At 44.4% G+C, this 27,964-nt stretch overlaps 1 protein-coding gene and 1 non-coding gene across 21 annotated transcripts in view; one reads left to right on the top strand and one right to left on the bottom strand.

Annotated features, from left to right (window-relative positions):
• Positions 1-27,964, bottom strand: part of DRC9 (dynein regulatory complex subunit 9) — a 69,817-nt gene that overhangs the window by 2,861 nt on the left and 38,992 nt on the right. For 11 of the 20 annotated variants that reach the window (XM_065539338.1, XM_015444569.3, XM_045387332.2 and 8 more), the window contains 4 exons: positions 20,903-21,064; positions 19,641-19,715; positions 1,478-1,609; positions 449-550 (listed from right to left, as the gene is read on the bottom strand). In XM_065539338.1, coding sequence (XP_065395410.1) covers positions 449-550; positions 1,478-1,609; positions 19,641-19,715; positions 20,903-21,064 — 471 coding nt within the window. Of the gene's footprint in view, positions 1-448; positions 551-1,477; positions 1,610-13,985; positions 14,873-19,640; positions 19,716-20,902; positions 21,065-27,964 lie in introns of those variants that run through there. The other 9 variants (XM_074030612.1, XM_074030603.1, XM_074030615.1 and 6 more) reach the window with 4 other exon arrangements.
• On the top strand, positions 3,469-3,575 carry LOC123571977 (U6 spliceosomal RNA). The gene has a single exon (XR_006696335.2). It is a non-coding gene; the product is annotated as a U6 spliceosomal RNA (small nuclear RNA).

Here is a 27,964-nt window from a genome sequence, read left to right as displayed (position 1 = left end):
ACTACAGGCGCCCGCCACCGCGCCCGGCTAGTTTTTTGTATTTTTTTAGTAGAGACGGGGTTTCACCGTGTTAGCCAGGATGGTCTCGATCTCCCGACCTCGTGATCCGCCCGTCTCGGCCTCCCAAAGTGCTGGGATTACAGGCTTGAGCCACCGCGCCCGGCCTAGACATAGTATTCTTATATTTCGTCTCTGGGCCTAGGTTTTGCTTCCACCGCTAACCACCTCTTTTTCTCCAGATGAAGAGCTGGGGGCACGTCCTTTTCTATGTTAACCGTCTCCCTGCACCATGGACTGTGTCAGCAAATTCTAGTAATAACAAAAGTCCATGCTTCTCAGATTTGCAGTTCCTTGGTATACTGAGATGCGTTTGATAACGAATGAGAAATTCTTTTGTGTTCCTCAGTGTTAGGCCAGCTATGGCGAGATACTGATTATGGTTCTTTACCTTTATGACGCTCTTTAATTCCAAGAGATCCTGTTCTATCTTATTCTTGCTCTTCTCCTTTTCTATACGATCTTCAATGATGACCTGTTCACACTCTCTTATCTGCAAAGATAGACATTCATCATTTATTACAGTACTCTCTTGACTAAGCTGTAGCCCAGCCAGCCCTGCACTTTTCATATAAAATTTCAAAATAAAACATGCTCCATCTAAAGATAAACCAAAGAAAAAAAGCAATAGATTCCTAGATTGTAAATACTCACATACTAACTTTATAATTGTTCCCAAAACTTTTTCAGTTTTAATAATTCAAATTTAAGTTCTGTCTTTCATAAAAAATGAAATACGAATTAATGTGTGATCAATGACCTCAATGTGGATTTTTTTTAAAACTTTGGGAGAATGTAGATATACAGTAGCTGTCTTTTTTGTTTTGAGACAGAGTCTCACTCTGTCACCCAGGCTGGAGCGCAGTGACGCAATCTGGGCTCACTGCAACCTCCGCCTCCCGGTTCAAGTGATTCTCCTGCCTCAGCCTCGTGAGTAGCTGGAATTAGCCGCGTGCCACCATGCATGGCTAATTTTTGTATTTTTAGTAGAGGTGGGGTTTTGCCATGTTACCCAGGCTTGTCTCAAACTCCTGATCTCAAGTGATCTGCTTGCCTCGGCCTCCCAAAGTGCTGGGATTACAGGTGTGAACCACCATGCCCAGCAGTAGCTGACTTTTGAAAGAAATTTAGGAAGTTCTGCACTTATTCCATAATGAAACTATAATCACAAACTTGTTAGAAATCATCACTGACTGTCTCCAGAGGTCATAAAGTAAGAATAATCACAGTATCTGTCGCAAGGGGCTGTGCGGTTAGCACCTGGGACAGAGTATGCACTATGTGAGTGTTACAGCAGCATCTAAAAAGAATCCCCGTGGTTTATAAGCACACCTCTACTTTTGACTCAAAATAGCAATACCCAGCTACTGTAGCTCAGTTGCCACTTCCTCCTCAGTGAGCACCCTAATTCCTTCCTTACCGTCTTTGCCAGGTCTTGAAGGTGTGCTAAGTCACTGGCCTTTGTGGCTTTGAGAGCATTTAGTTCATTCTGTTTCATTTCTGTGTCCTTATCATATTTCTCCATCCAGAACTCTAGCCTCTCCTCAAGTTTCTATTTGGAAAGAACACGAAAACATGGCATTCAGCAGACACAAAACACTGTAGACTGTATGATTCCACTTACATAAGTTTCAAGAATAAGCAAAACTTTCCATAGTGAGAGAAGTCAGAATAGTAGTTACTTATCTGGGTGGAGAGTTGGATTTCTGATTGGGAATGGGGTGTGAGGGAGACTTTGGGATGCTGTAACTGTTCTCTCTATCTTTGTCCGGGTGGTGGTTACATGAATGTGTATACATAAATGCTCATCAAACTATACACTAAGTACTTACATATTTTACTTGTAAGTCAATTTAAAAATAGAGGGCCAGGTGCGGTGGCTCACACCTGTAATCCCATCACTTTGGGAGGCCGAGGTGGGCGGATCACCTGAGGTCGGGAGTTCAAGACCAGTCTGACCAACATGGAGAAGCCCTCTCTCTACTAAAAACACAAAATTAGCCAGGCGTGGTGGCGCATGCCTGTAATCCCAGCTATGTGGGAGGCTGAGGCAGGAGAATCACTTGAACCCAGGAGGCGGAGGTTGCAGTAATCCCAGATTGCGCCACTGCACTCCAGCCTGGGCAATGAGAGCGAAACTCCGTCTCAAAAAAAAAAAAAAAAAATGGGGAGGAGGGTCATCTAGATGTCTGGATAAGGGAAGCTGCAGTGAAGAGGAAAGAAAAGGCATGTAGAAAAGTCTTAAGGATAAGGAATAGCATCAGATAGCTCTTTGATTGACAGCACTAAATCCTAGTCAGGAGGGATACAATGTCTTCAAAATTCTAAAAGATTGGGAGGCTGAGACGGGTGGATCACGAGGTCAGGAGATCGAGACCATCCTGGCTAAAACGGTGAAACCCCATCTCTACTTACAAAAAAAAAAAAAAAAAATTCTAAAAGAAAATTAATGTAGGGCCTGGCGCGGTGCCTCACGCCTGTAATCCCAGCACTTTGGGAGGCTGAGGTGGGCGGATCACAGGGTCAGGAGATCGAGACCATCCTGGCTAACACGGTGAAACCCTGCCTCTACTAAAAATACAAGAAAAAAAAAAAAAGCCAGGCATGGTGGCGTGCGCCTGTAGTCCCAGCTACTCGGGAGGCTGAGGCAGGAGAATCGCTTGAACCCGGGAGGCAGAGCTCGCAGTGAGCCGAGATTGCACCACAGCACTCCAGCCTGGGAGACAGAGCAGGACTCCATCAAAAAAAAAAAAAAAAAAAAAAAAAAAAAAAAAAGAAAGAAAAGAAAATGAATGTGAATCAAAGATTCTACACATAGCCAACCCAGCATTCAAATGTAAGGGAAAGAAAGACTATACTCAATCTTTCTGAGAGAGTTATTCAAGGATGTACTACTGTAGCAAAATAAAATGAAGGAGATATATTAAGAAATGATATATTAAGAAATGGAAGGGAACCAGTAAAACATGTATTTAAGCTATGTGATACTTTTTAATCATAAATCATAATTCAGAATTAAGATCCCAAAGTAGGCAGGATAGCACAGTTGAAAGAGCACAGCTGTGGCACTGAAAGAGTGTTTACTTAAATTCTCTGAGCCTCTAGTTCCCTCATATATAAAATACTATACCTGGCCAATAGTACAGTATTACAGTAATGGTACGAACCTCAGAGGGTTGTTGTGATGCTGAAATAAGATAATCCTTGTAAAGTACACCCACAATGCACATATATATATATCTGCATATATATTATCACTTTACATATTTACATATAAAATGAATGATTTCAACATGGGATGAAGAGGGAGAGAAGAGGTTAGTGAAGTCTTTGCCTTAATAAAGGCAAAAGAATAACTCTAGACAGAGAAATTTTAAAAGTATAAAAATATATGTTAAAATTTTAAGAGTTGTGCTCACTTAAGTAACATATATACCAAAATTGGAACAACACAGAGATGATTAGCATGGCCCCTGCGCAGGAGTGACACATAAATTCGTGAAGCATTCCATATTTGTGTACTTGCTAGAAACAAAAAATTTAAAGGTTACCCCTAAAGAACAGAACTGTGTAACTTTCAGACTCCCGGACGATGCACCTCAAGAGTGAGACATGGACAGGTTCCTTAGGTGGCACGTGGCATAGAATGTTTTTAAAACATGGCTATAGTTAATCATTGTGATTACACTGAGTGGGGTGGCCTGTGCCTATAATCCCAGCGGTTTGGAAGGCAGAGGTGGGAGGACTGCTTGAGGCCAGGAGTTTGAGGCCCCCCTGAGCAACATAGTGAGACCCCATCTCTACAAAATGTTTTTTAAAAAGCCAGATGTGGTGGCTGCTGTGGTCCCAGCTACTCAGGGCCGAGGCAGGGTGATTACTTCAGCCCAGGATTTGAGGGTGCAGTGAGTATGATTACGCCACTGCACTCTAGCCTGGGCAATGGAATGAGACCCAGTCTCTTAAAAAAAAATTCTGATTATGTTAGAGCAACATGTCAGTTTGATACTATCACATCTCTACGTCTTCTCTTTCTTACTCTTGTTAACACTTAAATAAAAAATAAATAAATAAAGAGGGAACAGGCTCCAGACAGGCAAAAAGGTCTGGCTACAAGGTAATAACATCATTTGGTATTTTTTGTAATTCTATTTAAGTTATTTTATTTATTTATTTACTTTGAGATAAGGTCTGGATCTGTCACCCAGGCTGGAGTACGATGGCACAATCTTAGTTCACTACAGCCTCCACCTCCAGGGCTCAAGTCATCCTCTCATCACAGCCTCCAGAGCTGCTGGGACTACAGGTGTGCAACCCCATGTCAGGCTACTTTTTTTTGTATCTTTTGGTAGTGATGGTCTCATTATGTTGCCCGGACTGATCTCAAACTCCCAAGCGATTAACCCACTTCAGCCTCCCAAATTGCAGGGATTACAGGGGTGAGGCACCATGCCCAGCCTATTTATACTGACTTATATTTATGGAAGGTGATACTGGTTTTTCCTTTTATAGTAATGATATAAAAATCTTACTTTTAAATGAATTGATTTATCTGTTTAAGTGAGTAATTAGGTAGAAAATATTGGCCAGGTGCTGTGGCTCACGCTCTAATCCCAGCCAGCACTTTGGGGGCCAAGCACATGGATTACTTGAGTCCGGGAATCTGAGATCAGCCTTGGCAACGTGGCAAAACCCCATCGCTACAAAAAATAGGAAAATTAGCCTGGCACAGTAGCATGCACGTGTAGTTCCAGCTACTTGGGAGGCTGAGGCAAGAGGATCACTTGAGTCCGGGATGCAGAGGTTGCAGTGAACCGAGATCACACCATTGCACTCCAGCCTGGGCGACAGAACAAGACCCTGTCTCAAAAAAAAAAGAGAGAGAGAGAGAAGATATTAATTACTGCCACTGGGATGCATTGTGAAAAAAAAAAAAAATGAAAAAGTAAAAAAAAATGGCTGGGCACGGTGGCTCAACCTGTAATGCCAGCACTTTGGGAGGCCGAGGCGGGTGGATCACCTGAGGTTGGGAGTTTGACCCAGCCTGACCAACATGGAGAAACCCCGTCTCTACTAAAAATACAAAAAATTAGCCAGGCGTGGTGGTGCATGCCTGTAATCCCAGCTACTCGGGAGGCTGAGGCAGGAGAAATGCTTGAACCTGGGAGGCGGAGGTTGCAGTGAGCCAAGATCAGGCCATGGCACTTCAGCCTGGGCAACAAGAGCGAAACTCCATTTCAAAAAAAAAAAAAATAAGTAACAGGTGGTATGCAGATATTACAAAACTATGAGAATGGCATGCAAATAACTAGAGTTTGGCAAAAAATTGAACAAGAAAAATTCTGTCAATCCAAGAAAAGAAGGAAACAAAATAAAGTAGAAAAATTAATTACAAACAAATCAAAAATCACAATAAAAGTAAGTTGGGGTAAATCCTTTTGTCTTAGTCCATTCCAGCTGCTGTAACAGAATGCCAGAGCCTGGGCGGCTCATAAACAAATTGATTCGTCACAGTTCTGGAGGCTGGGAAGTCCAAAATGAAGGCACTGGCGAACCCCGTGCCTGCTTCCCAGACTGCATCTTTTTGCTGTGACTTCACTTGGCGGAATGGGCAAGGGATTTCTCTGGGGTGTCTTTCTAAGGGCACTAATCTTATTCATTAGAGTTTCACCCTGTATCACCTTGGGAATTTGGATTTCAACATATGGATTTGGGGGACATAAAAATTGAGCCCATTGTACTACCCTCGAAAAGAAAAACATTTTTCCCCTTAAAAAAAAATCCAGCTATGAACTACCTAGAGAACTACATGCCCCTGACATGGGGACTATTACAATTCAAGGTGAGATTTGGGTGGGGACACAGAACCAAACCGTATCAGATGGTTTTTTAATAAAGATCAATAAAATGGTCAAACCTTTAACAAATTTCAGTAAGAAAAAAGGAAAGAAGACACATCTTTTTAAAAAAATTAATGAAAAAGGTTTCATTACTACAGAAATAAAGGACTTTAAAATTGTAAAAAAAACACAAAAAACTATAGAGCATAGCTTTATGCTAATAAATTTGAAATCAGTGTTTAGATGAAATGGATTATTTTCTAGGAAAACATAAGTTACAAAAAAGACTCAAAAAGAGATAAAAGATCAATTTTTTTTTACAGTTGAATAGCTCCACTTAAATATAACCAGACAAAATTCTTTATGATTGAATTTTATCAAGCTTCAGGGACCAGATAATGTTTTCACTGAAGAAGGCATTAGCTAAAAAAATAAAATCATAATAATCTGGTTTGTTTTATTTGTATTTTAGGTTTCAGAGCATAAAAAGATGGAAAGCTTCCAATTCATGCTGCCAAGCTAGCAGAACTCTGACAGCAATGCCACAAAGCAGCACCAAAAAATAAACCTATAGGTTAATCTCACTTGTGGAATATATAAATACAAAGTGGAAGTCGAGGCTGGCTGTGGTGGCATGTGCCTATAATCCCAGCACATTATAGGTGGGAGGATTGCTTGAGCCCAGGAGTTCAAGACCAGCCTGGGCAACACAGTGAGCTCCCCTGTCTCAAAGAAAAATTTAAAAAATTTAAAAATCCATGGTGTTGATCTTATGTTTACCCAAGAATGCCACAAGACAACACAAAATAAGGGAGAGATAAGATATAAAAAGGAAAAAAAGAAAAATGAAAATTAATAAAAAGGAAGCAGAGGCAGTACAGAGCGAGATGGCCAAATAGAAGCCTCCACTGACAGTTACCCCTGCCACCCAGGAACGCTAGGTTTGACAACTATCTATACAAAAACGCACCTTCATAAGAACCAAAAATCAGGTAAGCAATCGCAGTACCTGGTTTAACTTCGTATTGCTGAAAAGGCATGAAGAGGGCAGGAAAGACGGTTTTGAATTGCTGACGACACCCTCCTCCATCCCCTGGCAGCAGCCACATGGCACAGGGTGGGAATCTGAGCAGCTGTGGGAGGGAGGGCATGGTGCCTGTGACTGTGCATTGAACCTGGTGCTGCCGTCACGGTGGAAAGCAAAACCGGGTTGAACTCGGGTGATGCCCACCCATGGAGGGAGCATTGAGACCAGCCCCAGCCAGAGGAGAACCGCCCAGCCCAGGGGTGGGACCCGAGTCCCAGCAAGCCTCACCATCACGGCTACACTGCTCTGGGATCCTAAATATACTTGAAAAGGGGGTCTAGGCCATGAGGACTACAACCCTTAGGCAAGTCCTGGTCCTGGTGCCTGTGGCCTTGGGGGACTTGGGACCTAGTGAGACACAGCCGGGGTGGTTAAGGGAGTGCTTGTGTCACCCATCCCCCCACCTCAGGCAGTGCAGCTCGCCTCTAAAAGAGACTTCCCCTTCTTCTGTTTGAGGAGAGGGAAGAGTACAGAGGACTTTGTCTTGCATCTTGGATACCAGCTCAGCCACAGGAGAATAGGGCAATGGGCAGAGTCATGAGGCCCCTACTCCAGGCCTAGCTCCTGGGTGGCATTTCTAGACACACCTTGGGCCAGAAGGGAACGCGCTGCCTTGTAGGGAGGACCCAGTCCTGGCAGGATTCATCATCTACTGACGAAAGAGCCCCTGGGCCCTGAATCACCAGCAGTGATTCGCAGGGGTACACCATGGGCCTTGGGCGAGACTCTGAGATGTGCTGGCTTCGAAGACATGGTAGTGGCTATGGTGAGAGACTCCTGCTTGAGAAAAGCAGAGGAAAAAGTAAAAGAAGACTGTCTTACACCTTAGGTGCCACCTCAACTACTGTAGGGTAGAGCACCAAGAGGCTCTTGGAGTCCCCAGTTCAGGCCTTGACGCTTATTTTTTTGAAATGGAGTCTCACTCTGTTACCCAGGTTGGAGTGCAGTGGCATGATCTTGGCTCACTGCAACCTCCACCTCTGGGGTTCAAGCGATTCTCCTGCCTCAGCCTCCAAGTAGCTGGCATTACAGGCACCTGCCACGATGCCTGGCTAATGTTTGTATTTTTAGTAGAGACAGGGTTTCACCATGTTAGCCAGGTTGGTCTCAAACTTGTGACCTCAGGTGATCCACCCCCCTCAGCCTCCCAAAGTGCTGGGATTATAGGTGTGAGCCACCACCCCCGGCCCAAGGCTTTGACTCTTGGATGGTATTTCTGGTCCTGCTCTGGGCAAGAGAGTAGCCCACTCCCCTGAAGAGTAAGTCCCAGGCCTGGCAGCATTCACCACAAGCTGACTGAAGAGTCCTTGGGCCTTTAGGTGAACATCAGTAGTAGCCTGGCGGCACTCTCCATGGGCCTGTGGTAGTCATGGCCATGAGCAGAGGCTCCTCTGCATGTGGAAAGCAGATGGAAGAGTAGGAAGGACTTTGTCTTGTGGCTTGAAGGCCAGCTTAGCTGCAGGAGCTTAGAGCACAAGGTAGACTTCTAAGGTTTTTGACTCCAGCCCTTGGCTCCCAGACAGCATCTCTGGACCCGCCCAGAGCCTGGGGGGACTCGCCACTCTGAAGGGAAGGACACAAGCCTGGCTGACTTTGCCACCTGCTGATTGTAGAGTCCTAGGGCCTTGAGCAAACATAGGCGGTAGCCAGGTAGTGGTTACAGCAGGCCTTAGGTGAGACCAGGTGCTGTGCTGGCTTCAGGTCTGACCCAGCACAGTTGCAGTGGTGGTGGTCACCAGGGGGCTTGTGTCACCCCATTCTCAGCTCCAGGCAGCTCAGCAAAGAGAGAGATTCTGGGAGAAAGTAAGGAAAAAGAACAAGCGTCTCTCCCTGGCAATCCAGAAAATTCTTCTGGATCTTATCTAAGACCACCAAGGTGATACCTCTACAAGTCTGCATGAACCACAGAATTATGGGCTTGGAGTGTTCCCTAATGAGGTGCGGCTGAGATCACAACACTCAAGTCCCTTCATATACCTAGAAAGCCTTCACAAGGATGAGTACAAATAAACTCAGACTGCAAGGACTACAATAAATACGTAACTCTTCAATGCCCAAACACCGATGAACATCCAGAAGCATCAAGACCATCCAGGAAAACATGACCTCATCAAACAAATGAAATAAGGCACCAGGGACTAATCCTGGAGAAACAAAGATATGTGACATTTCAGACAGAGAATTCAAAATAGCCATTTTGAGGAAACTCAAAGAAAATCAAGATAACATGGAGAAAGAATTCAGAAATCTATCAGATAAATTTAACAGAGATTGAAATAATTAAAAAGAAGCAGAAATTCTTGAGTTGAAAAATGCAATTGACATACTTAAGAAGGCATCAGTCTTAAGAGCAGAAGTGATCAAGCAGAAGAATCTGTGAGCTTGAAGATAGGCTATTTGAAAATACACAGGGAGGACAAAAGAAAAAATGATAAAAGAAATGGAAAGATATTCTATGTTAATGGATTGGAAGAATCAATATTGTTAAAATGTACATTACTACCCAAAGCAATCCACAGATTCAATGCACTCCTTATCAAAATACCAATGACATTCTCCACAGCAATAGAAAATCCTAAAATTGATATGGAACCACAAGAGACCCAGAATAGCCAAAACTATCCTGAGTAAAAATAAACTGGAAGAATCACATTACCTGATTTCAAATTATACTATAGAGCTATAGTAACCAAAACAGCATGGCACTGGAATAAAAATAGACACATAGACCAATGGAACAGAATAGAGAACCCGGAAGCAAATCAATAAATCTATAGTGAATTCACTTTTGACAAAGATACCAAGAACAAACACTGGCGAAAGGATAGTCCTTTCAATGAATGGTGCTGGGGAAACTGGATATCCATATGCAGAAGAATGAAACTAGACAGTTATCTCTCACCATTTACAAAAATTAAATCAAAATTGATTAAAGATTTAAATTTAAGACCTCAAACTGGCCAGGCGCAGTGGCTCACGCCTGTAATCCCAGCACTTTGGGAGGCCGAGATAGGTGGATCACAAGGTCAGGAGATCGAGACCATCCTGGCTAACACAGTGAAACCCCATCTCTACTAAAAATACAAAAAATTAGCCGGGCGTGGTAGCGGGCGCCTGTAGTCCCAGCTACTCGGGAGGCTGAGGCAGGAGAATGGCGTGAACCCAGGAGGCGGAGCTTGCAGTGAGCTGAGATCGCGCCACTGCACTCCAGCCTGGCTGACAGAGCAAAGACTCCGTCTCAGGAAAAAAAAAAAAAAAAACCCTCAAACTATGAAACTACTAAAAGAAAACGCTGGGGAAACTCTTCAGGACATTGGACTGGGCGAAGATTTCTTGAGTAATACCCCACAAGCACAGGCAACCAAAGCAAAAATGAACAAATGGATCATATCAAGTTAAAAAGCTTCTGCACAGGCCAGGTGCAGTGGCTCATGCCTGTAATCCTAGCACTATGGGAAGCTGAGGCGGGTGGATCACTTGAGGCCAGGACTTCAAGGCCAGCCTGGCCAACATGGTGAAACTCCCACCTCTACTAAAAATACAAAAATTAGCTGGGCATGGCAGTGCACTCCTGTAGTCCCAGCTACTCGGGAGGCTGCGGCACGAGAATTGCTTGAACCCAGGAGGTGGAGGTTGCAGTCAGCCGAGATTGTGCCACTACACTCCAGCTTGGGCGACAGAGCAAGACTCTGTCAAAAAAAAGAAAGAAAATAAAAAGCTTCTGCATAGCAAACAAGACAATCAACAAAGTGAAAAGACAACCCACAGAACTGGAGAAAATAATTGCAAACTACCTATATGACAAGGGTTTAATAAACAGAATATATAAGGAGCTCAAACAAGTCTATAGGAAAAAATCTAATAATGTGAAAAATGGGCCAAAAGGACCGAGTGTAATCACTCACACCTATAATCCCAGCACTTTGGGAGGCCTAGGCTAGAGGATGGATTGCTTGAGCTCAGGAGTTCAAGGCCAGCCTGGGCAACATAGTGAGACCTCATCCCTCTCTCTCTATATATATATATATGTATTTTAAAAGGGCCAAAGATCGAAATAGATATTTCTCAAAAGAAGACATACAAACATCAAACAGACATATAAAAAGGTGCTCAACATCACTAATCATCAGAGAAATGCAAATCAAAACTATGAGACATCATCTCACCCCAGTTAAAATGGCGTATATCTAAAAGACAGACAATAACAAATGCTGGGAAGGATGTGAGAAAAAGGAATCCTTGTACGGTGTGGGTTGGTGGAAACGTAAATTAGCACAACCACTATGGAGAACAGTTTGGAGGATCTTCAAAAAACTAAAAATAGAGCTACCATATGATCCAGCAATTTCACTGCGAGGTATATACCCAAAAGAAAGGAAATTAGATGTTGAAGAGATGTCTGCACTCCTATGTTTATTGTAGCACTGTTCACAATAGCCAAGGTTTAGAAGCAATGTAAGTGTCTACCAACAGATGAATGGATAAAGAAAAGGTGGAGTCAGGTGCGGTGGCTCACGCCTGTAATCCCAACACTTTGGGAGGCCAAGGCAGGTGGATCACTTGGGGTCAGAAGTTCGAGACCAGCCTGACCAACATGGAGAAACCCTGTCTCTACTAAAATACAAAAAGTAGCCAGGTGTAGTGGTGGGTGCCTGTAATCCCAGCTACTCAGGAGGCTGAGACAGGAGAATTGCTTGAACCCGGGAGGCAGAGGTTGCAGGGAGGCAGAGGTTGCAGTGAGCCGAGATCGTGGACAACAGAACAAGGCTCCCTCTCAAAAAGGAATAAATAAATAAATAAATAACTTTAAAAGGTGGGACATATAAACAATGGCGTACTATTCAGCCCAGAACGAGATTGTGTCATTTGCAATAATATAGATGGAACTGAGGTCATTACATTAAGTGAAATAAGCCAGGCACGGAAAGACAAACTTCACATGTTCTTCTTTGTGAGAGCTAAAAATTAAAACAATTGAACTCATGGAGATCAAGAGTGGAAGGGTGGTTACCAGAGGCTGGGAAGGTAGTGGGGGATGGGGAGGACGTGGAGATGATTAATGTGTACAAAAAAGTAGAAAGAATGAATAAGACCCAGTATTTGGTAGCAAAACAGGGTGACCATAGTCAATACTTTAATTGTAAATTTAAAAAGAACCAAACGAGTATAATTAGATCATTTGTAACACAAAGGATAAAGACTGACGGTGATGGATACCCCATTTCCCCTGATGTGACTCCGACACATTGCACGCCTGCATCAAAGTACGTCATGCACTCCATAAGTGTATACACCTACTATGTACCCACAAAAATTAAAAATTAAAAAAAAAGTTTAAAATACAAAAAAAATTTTTAAGTCTATAAATCAGTTTTTTAGCAGTCTATTAAAGGAATAACAAGCCAGGCACGGTGGCTCACGCCTGTAATCCCAGCACTTTGGGACGCCAAGACAGGTGGATCAGCCGAAGTCAGGAGTTCAAGACCAGCCTGGCCAACATGGAGAAAACCCTGTCTCCACTAAAAAAATACAAAATTACCCGAGCATGGTGGCGCATGCCTGTAATCCCAGCTACTCGGGAGGCTGAGGCAGGAGAATCGCTTGAACTCGGGAGGCAGAGGTTGCACCGAGCCGAGATTGCACCACTGCACTCCAGCCTGGGTGATGAGCAAAACTCCGTCTCAAGAAAAAAAAAAAAAAAAAAAGGAACAACACACTATGATCGGGTAATATTTACCCCAAGAATTTGAAGATGACCCAACATCAACAAATCTAGGAATGTATTTCACTTTATTAACATATTAAAGAAGAGAAAACAATATCATCTCAATTAATGAAAAAAAATCCATCTCAAAATCAAGTACTCATTTTGTTGAGAAAACAAACTTTTAACAAGAAAAGATACTTCCTGAAGTTGATAAAGCTTGTCTACCAGAAACCTACAGAGTAAACCTCACACTTGGTAATTTAAAGAAAAACTCATTTGTGCCAGTTACAATTTATTGCCTGTCAGCTCCAAATTCACCTTTCTTGGTGAAGGTGGATGCTTGCTAGGAACGTTTTTTCTTGCCAGCTAACAAAATGCTAAGCTGCGTCAGTAGAGGGCGCTGGAGGCGCGACAGGAGGGCGCCGCCCCGTTTCCTGTCGCCAGCGGCATGTGCGGGGACACCCGGTGGCACTTGTCCACCCACACGTTGTACGGAGACCACGCAGGAGGATTCCTGCTGGCCAAACGCATTGTGACCTAGTGGGGTTTATCCCAGGAATTTAAGGATGACTCAAATCAGCAACTCTTAATGTATTCTACTCTATTAACATATTAAAGGAGAAAAAATATCTCAATGGACAAAAAAAGTTTTGTTCTTTTTTTTTCCCCCTAATTGAGTACGCATCCAGATTAGGAAACAAACAAACAGCAAGGTCCACAGTTTCCTGCTTGCCAGCCTTATCCTGCCAGCTAGCTGTGAGCCAGCTCTGGCCCAAGGCAACCCAGCAAACACTGCTGCCATCCAGTGGGCCACGGCCATACCCTCTCCAATGAGGCCTGAATTTACCCTTGGGAAGGATCCTTCCCCCTCCTGCCCCCACCTTTCCAGTCTATTTCTTTTTTGGATATTGTCCTGGGCCAGCCTCCCTCCCTCCCTCCTTCCCTCCCTCCCTCCCTCCTTCCCTCCTTCCTTCCTTCCTTCCTTCCTTCCTTCCTTCCTTCCTTCCTTCCTTCCTTCCTCCCTCCCTCCCTCCCTCCCTCTCTCCCTCTTCTTCTTCTTCTTCTTTTTTTTTTTTTTTGGTAGAGATGAGGTCTCACTATATTTCCCAGATTGGTCTCCAACTCCTGGGTTCAAGCAATCCTCCCACCTTGGCCTCCCACAGTGCTGGGATTACAGGCATGAGCCACCATGCCTGGCCTTAGGATGTTCTTTAGAGTTCTCTTTTATCCCTCTGAGTAGCCAATCCCTTATGAATAGCTCGTGATTCTTTTTGTTGGATTTTATCTGTTAAATTATTGGTATGATTTCTGTCTCCTAAATGGATTACTAATGATAAAGAATTGGTATCAGAAATGGAGTTAAGCGCTCACCTTCTAGTTCACATATTTCTTACTTAGGTATCTAAAGTCCTTGCTAGTTCCTCTTCATCAGATACAATCAGCACAACATCATTAATGCAGTGAGCGACTATGACGTTTTGTGAAAAGTCCAGGGGGCGCTCTCTCTGCAGACCGGATTATGGGAGAGAACAGCGCTGACAGCCCTGATGTGGGACTACGAAGGGGCACTGTTGGCCCTGCAGGTAAAAGCAGACTGCTTCTGGCGGTCTTTCAAATTGGTTTGAAGACAGAGCTTTGGTCAGATTAACGGCTGTATACCAAGACCCAGGGGCCATTGAAGACGTGCTCCAAGGAAGATACTGCATTTAAAATAGTAGCTGCAACTGGAGTCACTATTTACAATAGTCCATAATAACTCTCCAAGATCCACACCTCTTCTGCGCAGGCCAGACGGCTGAGTTAAATAGGGACGTGGAATCACCACTGCTGCTTCCTTCAGGTCTTCGATGGTGGCGCTAATCTCTGTAGTTCCACCAGGAGTGCAGCACTGCTTCTGGTTTTCTATTTCAGTAGGGAGGGGAAGTTCAAGAAGCTCGACTTGGTGCTTACTATCATAATGTCCCCAAGTATATCTAGTCCAATAACAGCTTCAGTAACGGAGGAAACAAAGACAGAGAGGGTCCACGGAACAGGTGGACTCACAGTCAGGCTAGTTCAGGCTCCATCTGTCACCTAGCCACCATAACCGCCCATTTTGACTAGTGGCCGCAGTGTCACTTTGGGTCCCTGTGGATGAACATCCGTTCAGAGCCAAAGCTTCAGTCATCCCAGTGCACAGTCACTCTGTAAATTACACAGTTCTTCTGAGTAGGAGCTACAGGGAGACTTATGGTAGGTACTTGCAGCAGGGCTGCAGAGTTCATCCTCGGGGGGACATGCCCCCACACCTACACCGCAGTTCATAAAGGGGCTCTGGGGCTGTGAATTGACCCAGTCCTAGGAGCTAGGGGAGCGGCCGTAACTCTCTACTGTGGTGATTCAAATCAGGGTTCTGGCTACCAGACCCGGACTCTTTTTCTGTTATACTTTAGTAGGCAGCCCATCAATTTTGTTCCTAGAGATACCATGATTGATTAGCCATTGCCAAGAATCCCTATGGCCAAAGGCATTCTGATTACCGTTAGTCTCTACCGCCCTTTGTGGTAAATGTTCCCACCTTATCTTTGACAATTAAGTGCTCCCAGTTATCCTAAGGCACTTTGGGACCCCATCACCCCACTGATATCAGGAAGCTCGTCTCAGTGACAACATCCTTAGGGTCACACCTGCCTACACAGGAAAGCAAGCACAGAGCTTTTAGGGATGCAGATGCTCCCCTCACTATTCTGTTTCTCAATGTCTTAGTAAAGAAGTGTCTTCTGGGCCTTCTCATGGTTATGGATGGGTGTTTGGTGGTAGATGTGCAAGTCACACATGATAAATCCACTGTGACATTCCTGTCTCCCTACGTCTCTGGATTGTCTCCCCCAAATCATAGCAGGGAAGCTCTGGCATCTCCACCTCATCAAATGTAGGCAACTGTTGAATCACCTCTAGCTGCACAAGCTAACCCATGACATCTAGACTCTCAGGTAAGTGCGTCTGTATCAATGAATTAACCAAATGGAATGTTCTAGCCTACCCTGTTGGATCAAACACTCTTAGAATCAATTCAACATGTTTCCCAGGTTTCTTCCAATATTTATTAGCAAAATCTTACCATTCTTTTGGTGTGTAAGTGATTTCCTTTGGAGTGAGTTATCTGAGTTATATGTCCCCCTGTAACATGCTAAGATTTGACCTAGTTACAGATCCAGTGACAACAGGGGTGACTGTGCCGGGTCTGAGGAAAGCGCATCCCTTTCCAAGGCGTCCTCCCAGATGAAGTTATCACAGGACTTTCAGGCAAAGGAAGTGTCCTGAGACCCAGGAGGGCAGAGTACTACCACTGCCAAGGGAGCTTTGATCTGTCGGTTTCATCCAAATCCGAGCAGGTGTTCCCATTCCAAGTTTCAGGGTCAGTTCTTTCCCTGTGAATGCTCTAACTTGCGTATCAGAAACTTGACTGTGACAAACTCACGTGTAATCCTGACTAAAACACCAGAACAATGGTGGTGTGTTAACAACTGACAATAGAGAAAGGGTGCCCCATTATCACTGCTACAGTTAACAAGTACACTGGCTTTCCAGCTATACAATAAGCCATGAAATGAAAATAGACATACAAATAATTAAAAGGAAAATACAGAATTGTTATTGTTTGCATGCAATAAGATTTTCCACCTAGGAAATCCAAATGAATCAACTGAAAAACCACTAGAGGGTCTAAGGAATCCACAGCAATACACAAAATAAATAGCCTTTCCAAATACCATCCACTTAGAGACAGAACCAAGAAGGTTTCATAATGTTGTCACAGCAAAACCTGAAACAACCTAAATGTACTGACAGAATGGTTCACTAAATTTCAGTGTATTCTGACTATGAGATATTATCTATCAGTTGTATTGCTACAGAAAACATTAAAAACAAAGTAAATGTAAAAAGGAAAAAACAGGCTCTGGAACACTATATATAGTATGATCCAATTTACGTAAAAAACAAACACTAGGCCGGGCGCGGTGTCTCACGCCTGTAATCCCAGCACTTTGGGAGGCTAAGGTGGGCAGATCACTTGAGGTCAGGAGTTCTAGACCAGCCTGGCCAACATGGTGAAACCAAAAATACAAAAATTAGCTGGGCGAGGTGGCTGGTGCCTATAATCCCAGCTACTCTGGAGGCTAAGGCAGGAGTATCACTTGAACCCAGGAGACGGAGGTTGCAGTGAGCCAAGATCGCACCACTGCACTCCAGCCTGGGCGACAGAGCGAGACTCCTCTTAAAAAACAAAACAAAACAGAAAACCACTGAAAATATGTATGTTTTGAGGTATAAGTATATGAAAAGAAATACATGTGGAAGAAACTTCCCTTCAGAAAGGGGAGTAATTTAAGAGGGCTTTCACTTTCTTTAATTTATATATTTCTGTCTTACATTGTAGCTGGACATGGTGGTGCACAGCTGTAGTCCCAGCTACTCAGAAGACTGAGGTGGGAGGATCACTTGGGCCCAGGAGTTTGAGGCTGCAGTGAGCTATGATGGCACCACTGCACTGAAGGCTGGGAAACAGAGAGACCCTGCCCCTAAAAAATAAAAAATAAAAAAATACATACTTATGTATTGCTTGTGTTATTGGGCTGAAGATCTGAGAAACTCTGGCGTCATCCCTTCGTGATCCATTTATCCAACAACTCACTGATAAATATCCAACACCTGCCAGGTATCTCACACTTGAAACAGGTAACATGATACATAGTTCTGAAACTGCAGGGCTACAGAACCCTAATTCTAATAGCCTACCAGATATTTTTTTCAGTAAAGACCTGCAAGATAGCATCTACAAATTCTCCTTAACCACACATTTGGAATCGTTGACTGAAAACTCATTAGCTTTTCCAAAAAGCAAGCTGTATTATAACTAAGCTGGAAAATTTTCTCTTTGTTCATCCAACAGGGATATTTTGAAAGACTCTAGCTGGGGCTGGGCGCGGTGGCTGGCGCGGTGGCTCACGCCTGTAATCCCAGCACTTTGGGAGGCTGAGGCAGGTGGATTACCTGAGGTCAGGAGTTCTAGACCAGCCTGGCCAACATGGTGAAACCCCGTCTCTACTAAAAATACAAAAATTAGCCAGGCGTGGTGACAGGCACCTGTAGTCCCAGCTACTCGGGAGGCTGAGGCAGGAGAATCGCTTGAACCCAGGAGGCGGAGGTTGCAGTGAGCCGAGATCATGCCACTGCACTCCAGCCTGGATGGTAAAGCAAGACTGCATCTCAAAAAAACCCCCAAAAAACAAAGTAAAGAAAGACTCCAGCTACACTTAGACATACTTCTAACCTTAGATATATTATAGACCCAGCTTGGTTATTAGTATTGAAAATGCTTTTAAAACCACTTCTGTCATATATATTTCACATAAGAAGAAATAAATTGAGTAAACATGGAAAAATGTTATGTTCACTTCTATTAATAAGCAAAAAAAACCAAAAAACAAAAAAAAACAAAACAACTCATTAAATTAGCAGACTTTGAAAAATATTTAAAATGGCTACTAATGTTGAAGAGACCTTGAAATGACTGCCTGCAACACTGCTAGCGGCAGCACAGGTTAGAGAGTCGGCAATGTTTATCAAAAGTCACAAAATACCAGTCTCTGAAATAATCATCTTATGATTGAGATTTACTTTTAGTAAATAGTTGCCATGAAGAAAAATAGTTCTTTGGGCTAAGCTTTAATAAGTGCATTATTTATAATAATAAAACTTTGGAAACAACCTAAATATTAAAAAAAAAAATTTGTAACAAACTATGGCACAACCATTCAATGGAACATTAAACAACGATTTTCAATTATTTTATAAAGAAACTGTAATAACATAAAAAATGAAAAGCAATGAGTCATTTTAAAAATCCTCACTCAACTGGGAATGTTATTTTTATAACGTAAAAAATTAGTAAATCTTTTTTTTTTTTTTTTTTAGAGACAGAGTCTCGCTCTGTCACCCAGGCGGGAGTGAGTGGTGTGATCTCGGCTCACTGCAAGCTCTGCCTCCCAGGTTCAAACGATTCTTCTGCCTCAGCCTCCCGAATAGCTGGGATTACAGGGCTGCATCACCACGCCCGGCTAATTTTTGTATTTTTAGTAGAGATGGGGTTTCATCATGTTGACCTGGCTGGTCTAGAACTCCTGACCTCAGGTGATCCGCCGGCCTCGGCCTCTCAAAGTGCTGAGATTACAGGCGTGAGCCACTGCACCTGGCCTTTATTTTTCTTTTTTATTTATTGGCCACTATACTAATGGGAAAACATTTTAATATAGTCATAATTAAAAATAATTAATTTTAAAATTATGTCTTTTTTTTTGAGGCGGGGTCTTGCTCTGTTGCCCAGCTGGAGTACAGTGGCACAATCTCAGCTCACTGCAGCCTCTGCCTCCCAGGTTCAAGCAATTCTCCCACCTCAGCTTCCTGAGTAGCTGGGATTACAGGTGCCTGTCACCACGCCTGGCTAATTGTTGTATTTTTAATAGAGAGGGGGTTTCACCATGTTGGCCAGGCGGGTCCCGAACTCCTGACCTCAGGTGATCCACCCGCTTCAGACTCCCAAAGTGCTGAGATTACAGGCGTGAGCCACTGTGCCCGGCCCATAAATTTTTAAGTCATAATTTGACTTACTAAATTTTGTCATAAATTAAGTCATAATTTAAAAATTATGAGTATACAGCAATATAGGAATCAAAAAATTTCTTATCTAAGCTCAATGATAAAAGCGGAAAACAAAATTTTACTTGTACTCTCTCAGATTGTAACTATATAAGATATCTATTCAGATGCACAACCCTGAAATAACATGTGAGCTCAAGCTCATTAGGCTGAAAGAATGATGGCTGGTTTTTCTTCAAAATATTTTTTTTGTTTCCTCAGTATGAGCAGAGTACAAAAAGACTCAAAGCACAGAAAAGTTTTGGTGACCCACCTGCTGCTGCTTTCTAAGGAACATTTCAATGTCCATATGAATCCGGGCCTCTTCTTCGGTTTTCATCCTGAGTTTCTGTAAGAACAATAATCAGACATCAGCACGTCTTCCCTGCAGGGCTGTGAATCAGAAGTTCTCAAGATTAGAGGAGCAGCTTGGTCGGCAGCTCAGGTTTCCTTTACCAGCTGGGATGCCGGGAATTCAGTTTCGTGCAATTCCTGTTCACAAACACCGCAGAGACACATGACGCGGCACTGTCTGGACTGTGTTAGTGTCCCTAACGAAAGGTGCGCAATCCCGTGAATTGAAAAGAGGTGCCCATTGAAGGAGAGAAACGGTGCGCCAAGGGCACAAGGCTGTGGGGCCTAAAAAAGGGAAATTCCAGAGTGCCAGGAAGACTGTTGTCGTGGCCTTAAGCCACGTTAGTCTCAGAGCAAGGAGTCCTCCCACACACAAATTCCATGGTCTAAGGACGTTTGTTCCTTCTTCCGTCTTCCCATCTGCCTGCTGCTCTTTGCGTGTGTGTGTGTGTGTGTGTGTGTGTGTGTGTGTGTGTGTGTGTGAGACAGAGAGAGAGAGAGAGAGAGAGAGAGAGAGAGAAGGGAGTCTCCCTATGTTGCCCAGGCTGGCTTCAAACTCAAGGATCCTCCTGCCTCCCTTCCAATTAGCTGGGACTAGTGCCTGGCTTTGTGTATGTGTGTGCAGTGTGTGTGTGTGTGTGTGTGTGTGTGTGTGTGTGTGTGTGCGCGCGCGCGCGCCATTTCGCATTCCCCTCAAAGAAGATCTACCACTTTCTTCCTCCTGATATTTTTCACCATGACTTCTCATCTCCATAAATTCAGGTTTGAATGAAGTTCACCTCTCAAGATGCTGTATTTCTTACTGGAGGAGTGAAAAGTACTGGCTAGATAAAACAAACAGCAGCAAAATCCTGCCATAACTAAGGATCTTGTTTTGCCCTCTCCCTATAATTAGAGAAATGGCGATTGGTTTGATAAAATAAGAAGTGACCGAGGAGAGAAAGTACAGCCAATTTTCAAAGTCATTATGAGGCAGGAGAAGGAGGCTACAGCCCGTTGGAATCTCCGCTTGCGAACATGTGTATCCTCATTTAGGCTTCCATTTTCAACCTCAAGTGGAGGGGCTGTTGCCGAGAGAGATGGAGGAAATCTTCATCTCCCTCCTTTGTTAGCTGAGACAGGATCAGGAGTGACAGCTCAAATGCCATCTCCTGGGTTCTTCACTAATGTCCCAGGGATTACCTCAATCTCTTCCAGCAAGACTTCCTCTGTTCTGTTACACTTTCTCTGGGTCTGGGCAATCTGCAGCTCAGTATTGGTTTTCATGTAGCGATTCTCCAAGTTGGATTTTGCTTTCATCTCTTGCAGTTGGTCCTTGAGGTTAGCAATATATTCATTCTGACTCTGCAATGGAAAGACCAGGTTTCTAAATTGAAAATACATTCTACCGCCATTCAGTTCAGCCAGTGGCTTAAGGTTCCCTTTTATAAGTGTAAATCAATAAGGAACGGGAACTAGTTTTCCGCTGTCACACAACGGGAAATTTAGCCAACAATCATGAAGAGAGGAAAGTGAGTAATACAGCAGTTCGAAGAATCAGGGCGAATCAGGGCGGAGATTAGTTCCCAGGCACATTACTGGTATGTCCATATTTCCCACACAGATTTCTCATTTTGGTAGGAAGAACACTGGTCAAAATGATGAAAAGAACTGACTTCCCACCCAGGCCTCCAGCTGTGTGAACTTGGCCTAGTCAAATCTCCAACTTTTTTACTTTCTATAAAACACACACACACACACACACACACAACACCCACCCTGACTGAAGTATCTCAGAGATTATTAGGTTTCATTGAGAACACGTGTGAAAACGCTTTCTTTTTGCAGGTCACCAAGTGCTTGGCAATTGCAAGGACTCAATAGTCATTAAGAAAAATATTTATTCAGCACCAGGCTGAATATTTATTCAGCACCAGGCTCTTCCTAGAGCTAGGCTCTAGGAAAATCATGGAGATCTAAACAGACATATTCCCTGCCCTCATAGAGCTTACAGTCTAATAGAAGAGAGGTGGTTAAAAAGAGACAAACACATGTGTAAACTTTCAAAAATTGTGCAAAATGATAGAAAAGGAAAGCTTGACAGGCTGTGGGAGGAAATAACAAGGGAGGAGTCCATTCGACTCTGGAAGGCCTGAGAGGGACTCTCTCGGGAAAGTGATGGTTCATTCGATGTACATTAGACTCTGGAAGGTCTGAGAGGGACTCTTGGGAAAGCGATAGTTCATTCGAGGTACATTAGACTCTGGAAGGCCTGAGAGGAACTCTCTCCAGAAAGTGATGGTTCATTCGAGGTACATTAGACTCTGGAAGGCCTGAGAGGAACTCTCTCCAGAAAGTGATGGTTCATTCGAGGTACATTAGACTCTGGAAGGCCTGAGAGGAACTCTCTCCAGAAAGTGATGGTTCATTCGAGGTACATTAGACTCTGGAAGGTCTGAGAGGGACTCTCTCAAGGAAGCGATGGTTCATTCAATACCTGAAGGATACGTAAGCCCACCCCATGAAAAACAGGCTTGGCCAGGCACCGGGACTCACGCCTGTAATCCCAGCACTTTGGGAGGCTGAGGCAGGGGCATCACCTTAGGTCAGTAGTTTGAGACCAGCTTGGCCAACATGGTGAAACCCCATCTCTACTAAAAATATGAAAAATAGCTGGGCATGCTGGCGTGTGCCTGTAATCCCAGCTACGCGGGAGGCTGAGGCAGAAGAATCGCTTGAACCCGGGAGGTGGGGGTTGAAGTGAGCTGAGACCGCGCCACTGCACTCCAGCCTGGGTGACAGAATGAGACTCTGTCTCAAAAAAGAAAGAAAAGAAAAAGAAGAAGAAAAAAGGAAAAAAGAATAGAAAAATAGGGTTAAGGGAACTCTAAAAAAAAAAATAAGAAAAAGTATATGCCCAAATCCTGAAGCCATCAAGACCTGAATACATTCCAGGAATGGAAAGAAAACTCCGGAGGCTCTAGCCTAGTGAGGGTTGAGGGGACGACAGGATGAGGCTGGAGGTAGGTAAGGGCACCACACAGGACCTCGGACGCCTGACTGAGAAATTCAGGTTTTATTCCAACTGTGGTGGGAATCCTTGGAAAGCTTTTAGTCAGGGAGGTAACATTTGTTTGAAAAGAACTGTTTGGAAGAATCATTGTGTGAGTGAGTCCACAGGGAGGTGCCCTGACAGCACAGCAAACAAGCACACAACCAGCAGCAAAAGTGCTTCAACCGAGGTCCGCCCTCCTCTAGACATCAACCGCCTTTCTTCTCTTTTTTTACTTTTTTTGAGACAGAGTCTTGCTCTGTTGCCCAGGCTGGAGTGCAGTGGCGTGATCTAGGCTCACTGCAACCTCCGCCTCCCGGATACAAGCGATTCTCTGCCTCAACCTTCTAAGTAGCTGGGATTACAGGCATGCGCCACCTCGCCCGGCTAATTTTGTATTTTTAGTAGAGACGGGGTTTCTCTACGTTGGTCAGGATGGTCTTGATCTCCTGACTTCAGGTGATCCACCTGCCTCGGCCTCCCAAAGTGCTTGGATTACAAACGTGAGCCACCGCGCCCGGCCTCCAACCGCCTTTCATCTTAACCATTAAGTAGGGTAGAATTAGTTCTTTTTTATTAACAATTTTTTTTTTTTCAGAGACAGGATCTCCCTCTGTCACGCAGGCTGGAGTGTAGTGGCTTGATCACAACTCACTATAACCTCCACTTCCTGGGCTCGAGCGATCTTCCCGAGTAGCTAGTACTGCAGGCGCATGTCACTACGCCTGGCTAACTTTTTACTATTTCTAGAGATGGGGTCTCAGGGAGTCTCACTCTGTTGCGCAGGTTGGTCTCAAACTCTTGGCTTCAAGGGATCCTCCTGCCTTGGCTTCCTAAAGTGCTGGGATCACAGACATGAGCCACTGTGCCCGGCTTTTTGTTGTTGTTGTTGTTGTTGTTTCTGAGACAGTCTTGTTCTGTCACTCAGGCTGAAGTGCAGTGGCATCATCATGGCTCACTGTAACTTTGACCTCCCAGGCTCAAGAAATCCTCCTGCCTCAGCCTACAGAGTAGTTGGGACTACAAGTGCATGACGTCACACTCAGCTTATTATTATTATTATTGTAGAAACAGAGTCTCACTATGTTGCCCAGGCTGGCCTTGAAATCCTGGGCTCAAAGGATCCTCCCACCTCAGCCTCCCAAAGTGCGAGGATTACAGGCAGGAGCCACTGCTGCACCCAGCCTCCTTTTTTTTTCTTAAGGTAGGGTCTACTGTGTCCCCCAGGCTGTAATGCAGTGTCACCATCACAGCTCACTGTAGTCTTGAACTCCCAGACTCAAGCAATCCCCTCTTCAGCCTTCCAAGTACCTAGGGAATTAATTCTAAGTAACTATTCAAAGAAAAAACAAAGTGGTAATTGGACAAATCCTCTGTTAAGGAAAGCAAGCAGAGGCAGGGGTGTCCAACCTTTTGACTTCCCTGAGCCGCATTGGAAGAAGAATTGTGTTGGGCCACACACAAAACATACCAAAAATAGCTGATGAGCTGAAACAAAAAACAAACAAACAAACAAACCACACACACACACACACACACACACAAATCTCTCATAATGTTTTAAGAAAGTTTACGAATTTGTATTGGGCCCCAGTCAAAGCCATCCTGGGCTGCGTGCGGCCTGCAGGCTGCAGGTTGGACAAGCTTGACTTAAAGTATCATTAGGCCCCAACCCGGTGGGGTGGCTCACGCCTATAGCTCCAGTGCTTTGGGAAACCAAGGCCGGAGGATCACTTGAACCCAGGAGTTCAAGACCAGCCTGGGTAACACAGCAAAAACTGTCTCTACAAAAAAATGAAAAAATTAGCTGGGCCTGGTGGCACACGCCTGTGGTCCCAGCTCCTAAGGAGACTGCAGTGGTAGAATCCCTTGAGCCCGAGGCCGAGGCTGTAGTGAGCCACACTCATGCACTTTAGCCTGGGCAACAGAGCGAGGCCCTGTCTAAAAAAGGTCCCTAAGATGAATCAGAATGGAATTCTTCAAGTTATTTTGTCTACTAACTTTGTGATATAATTCTACAGAATCATTCTAATTGTATGACAGTTATTCCGACTAGATCAGAATCATTCCGAAGAGACTGAGCATCTCTGGCAGAGAATATGCTATAGGCCCTTTAAAAATATGTCTTAGTATTTCACATTGTCTTATAAGTTGTAGGATTGCAGGCAAATTACTGAACCTCACTAAGCCTATTTTCTCATCTGTAAAATTCTGCCCAGGCTGGAGTGCCTGGCACAACTTACATGCTCAATAAACGTTGATGAAATGAATTTTAAGAGATGTCTGCTTTTGGCTCACTGTTTTTCTTCCATTCTTTCTATATGCACTTCCCTTCTCCCCTGTCGTCCCCCATTTCTCTTTTTTTGTTTTTTGAGATGGAGTCTCGCTGTGTTGCCCAGGCTGGAGTGCAGTGACGCGATCTTGGCTCACTGCAATCTCCGCCTCCCAGGTTCAAGGGACTCCCCTGCCTCAGCCTCCCACGTAGTTGGGATTACAGGCCTGCGCCACCACGCCTGGCTAATTTTTGTGTTTCTTTTTAGTAGAGACGGGGTTTCACCATGTTGGCCAGGCTGGTCTCCAACTTCTGACCTCAGGTGATTCGCCTGCCTCGGCCTCCCAAAGTGCTGGGATTCCAGGCGTGAGCCCCCGTGCCCGCCCATTTCTTCTCCTTCTTCCCCTTCCCTCCCTTCTATTTCCAAATTGTATGGCAGTCAGTGAATCTTTCTTTTTTTTTTCTGGAAACAGGGTCTCGCTCTGTTGCCCAGGCTGCAGTGCAATGGCGCAATCTCGGCTCACTGCAACCTCCGCCTCCCACCTCAGCCTCCCGACTAGCTGGGCCCACAGGCGCATGCACCACCAGACCCAGCTAATTTTTTCTATTTATGTTTTGGTAGAGATGAGGTTTTGCCATGTTGCCCAGGCTGGTCTCAAACTCCTGGCCTTAAACAATCCACCCGCCTCGGCCTCCCAGTGTGCTGGGATTACAGGCATGAGCCACTGTGTCCAGCCTAGGTTTGAATCTTTAGGAAGACTAGAGTTAAAGCGAAAATGTGATGGTTTTACTTCATCGACTGGAATCCTTTTACCTATATGATCCCTTAGATTTCCTTCAAGGTCCACCTTATATATCACTCAAGTAAATAAAACCTTTTGCAGAAAACCTCAGCCCACACTGATAACTGTAGTTTTGTTTCTCACAGAATCTAAATAGTGTAGACAGGTATTTATTGAATAGTGTCTGTACATACAAAAATATACTTTTGAAAACTCAAGAGCATGTTCTGGTAATTTTTCTTTCTCAGATTGAATATTAAGACTTCAGAGTAACAATATGAAGATAGAAATATAGAGTTAAAAGTCTTTAGCCTCTGCCCCTGGTAAACAGAAGGTACTGCATCATGTAAGTGTGGTTTTTTGTTTGTTTGTTTTTTAAGATGGAGTTTTGCTCTTGTCGTCCAGGCTGGAGTGCAATGGCACGATCTTGGCTCATTGCAACTTCAGCCTCCCAGGTTCAAGCGATTCTCCTGCCTCAGCCTCCTGAGTAGCTGGGATTACAGGCACCCGCCACCACGCTGGGCTAATCTTGTATTTTTAGTAGAGACAAGGTTTCTCCATGTTGGTCAGGCTGGTCTCGAACTCCCGACCTCAGGTGATCCACCTGCCTCGGCCTTCCAAAGTGCTGGGATTATAGACGTGAGCCATGGCGCCCGGCCATTGTAAGTGTTTATAAGGACATACAACATTGGCTGTGCCAAGCCAAAGGCATCTGGTTTTAACGCCGTTGCCATGGGCCTCTGAGTACTCTGAGTTCCTTCCTGGATTGGTATTTTGCACAAACATTTTTATGGCCCTCCAGGTGACAGTGCGGAAACACAGAGGAAGATATAAAATCCTGACAGGCTATGATGGTAAAATCACGATTGCGGCACACTAACAAGCGAGCAGAAGTGCTGTTCCATTTCCTCTTCTCCCCAGTGTGCGAGAAGAGCCAGCCTAGACGCAGTGGGATACAGGTTCCTTTTCAGATTTTCACTAAGAAAAGATTTGCCTTCACTACAACCTTGAATCCTAGTTGTCCATGGTGTCTGGAACCTTCCTCGTGGTCAGGTCCATGGACGGATGCGTCCGTTTTGGGTTTTCACGGCAGACCAAACTTTACTTCCAAATCCCAAAACTGCCTTCAGATCTGGACCTCTGGACTTGCTATTTGAATTCAGAGAAGCATGATTTACTAATGAGAAGAGGCAGGCTACCAGCTCGAGTTACAAGGCTCTGAGGGCCGCCATAATAACGTGAGCCAAGGGCTTTTAATGGCAGTGTCTGCTTTCATGATTGTACACAAAGTACAGAACGGAGTACTGGCTCCTGGCAGTTTGGAAGCTACTGTCTGGGAAGTTGGCACTTTCTCAGACCTCAGGTTGCCACTCTGGTTGGACAGCAAAAGGAAAATGGGGATGTTGTCTATTAAAGAGACCAAAGCCACAGGAAAAAAATAGTTCTCTATTAAATTAACATTATGACCAGGCACGGTGGCTCACGCCTGGAATCCCAGCACTTTGGGAGGCTGAGGCGGGTGGATCACTTGAGGTCAGGAGATTGAGACCAGCCTGGCTAACATGGTGAAACCCCGTCTCTACTAAAAAAAAAAATACAAAAATTATCCAGGTGTGGTGGCGTGCACCTGTAATCCCAGCTGCTTGGGAGGGTGAGGTAGGAGAATCACTTGAACCCGGGAAGCAGATGTTGCAGTGAGCCGAGATCGCGCCACTGCACTCCAGCCTGGGGGACAGAGTGAGACCACATCTCAAAAACATAAAACAAAATAACATTTCTATTTGTCTGTCTATGACTTAGAATACTGGCTGATACTATACGAGCCCACAGACTCAGAATAAATTCTGAGCTCCAATAATCCTAGTTACTTGGGAAGCTGAGGTAGGAGGACTGCTTGAGGCCAGGAGTTCAAGACCAGCCTGGGCAGCAAAGAGAGACCCCCATCTCAATTTAAAAAAAGAAAAAAAAAGCCAGGTGTGGAGGATCACACCTGTAATCCCAGCAGTTTCAGAGACTGAGGCAAGTGGATCACCTGAGGTCAGGAGTTTGAGACCAGCCTGGGCAACATGGCAAAACCCCTTCTTTACTAAAAACACAGACATTAGCTGGGCCTGGTGGTGTGTGTTTTACTATTATTTTTGTTGCTGCTGTTAGATTCA

The sequence above is a fragment of the Macaca fascicularis genome, chromosome 2 (assembly GCF_037993035.2).
Source record: "Macaca fascicularis isolate 582-1 chromosome 2, T2T-MFA8v1.1".
Classification (NCBI taxonomy): domain Eukaryota; kingdom Metazoa; phylum Chordata; class Mammalia; order Primates; family Cercopithecidae; genus Macaca; species Macaca fascicularis.
This window is presented reverse-complemented; position numbering and strand designations above follow the sequence as displayed.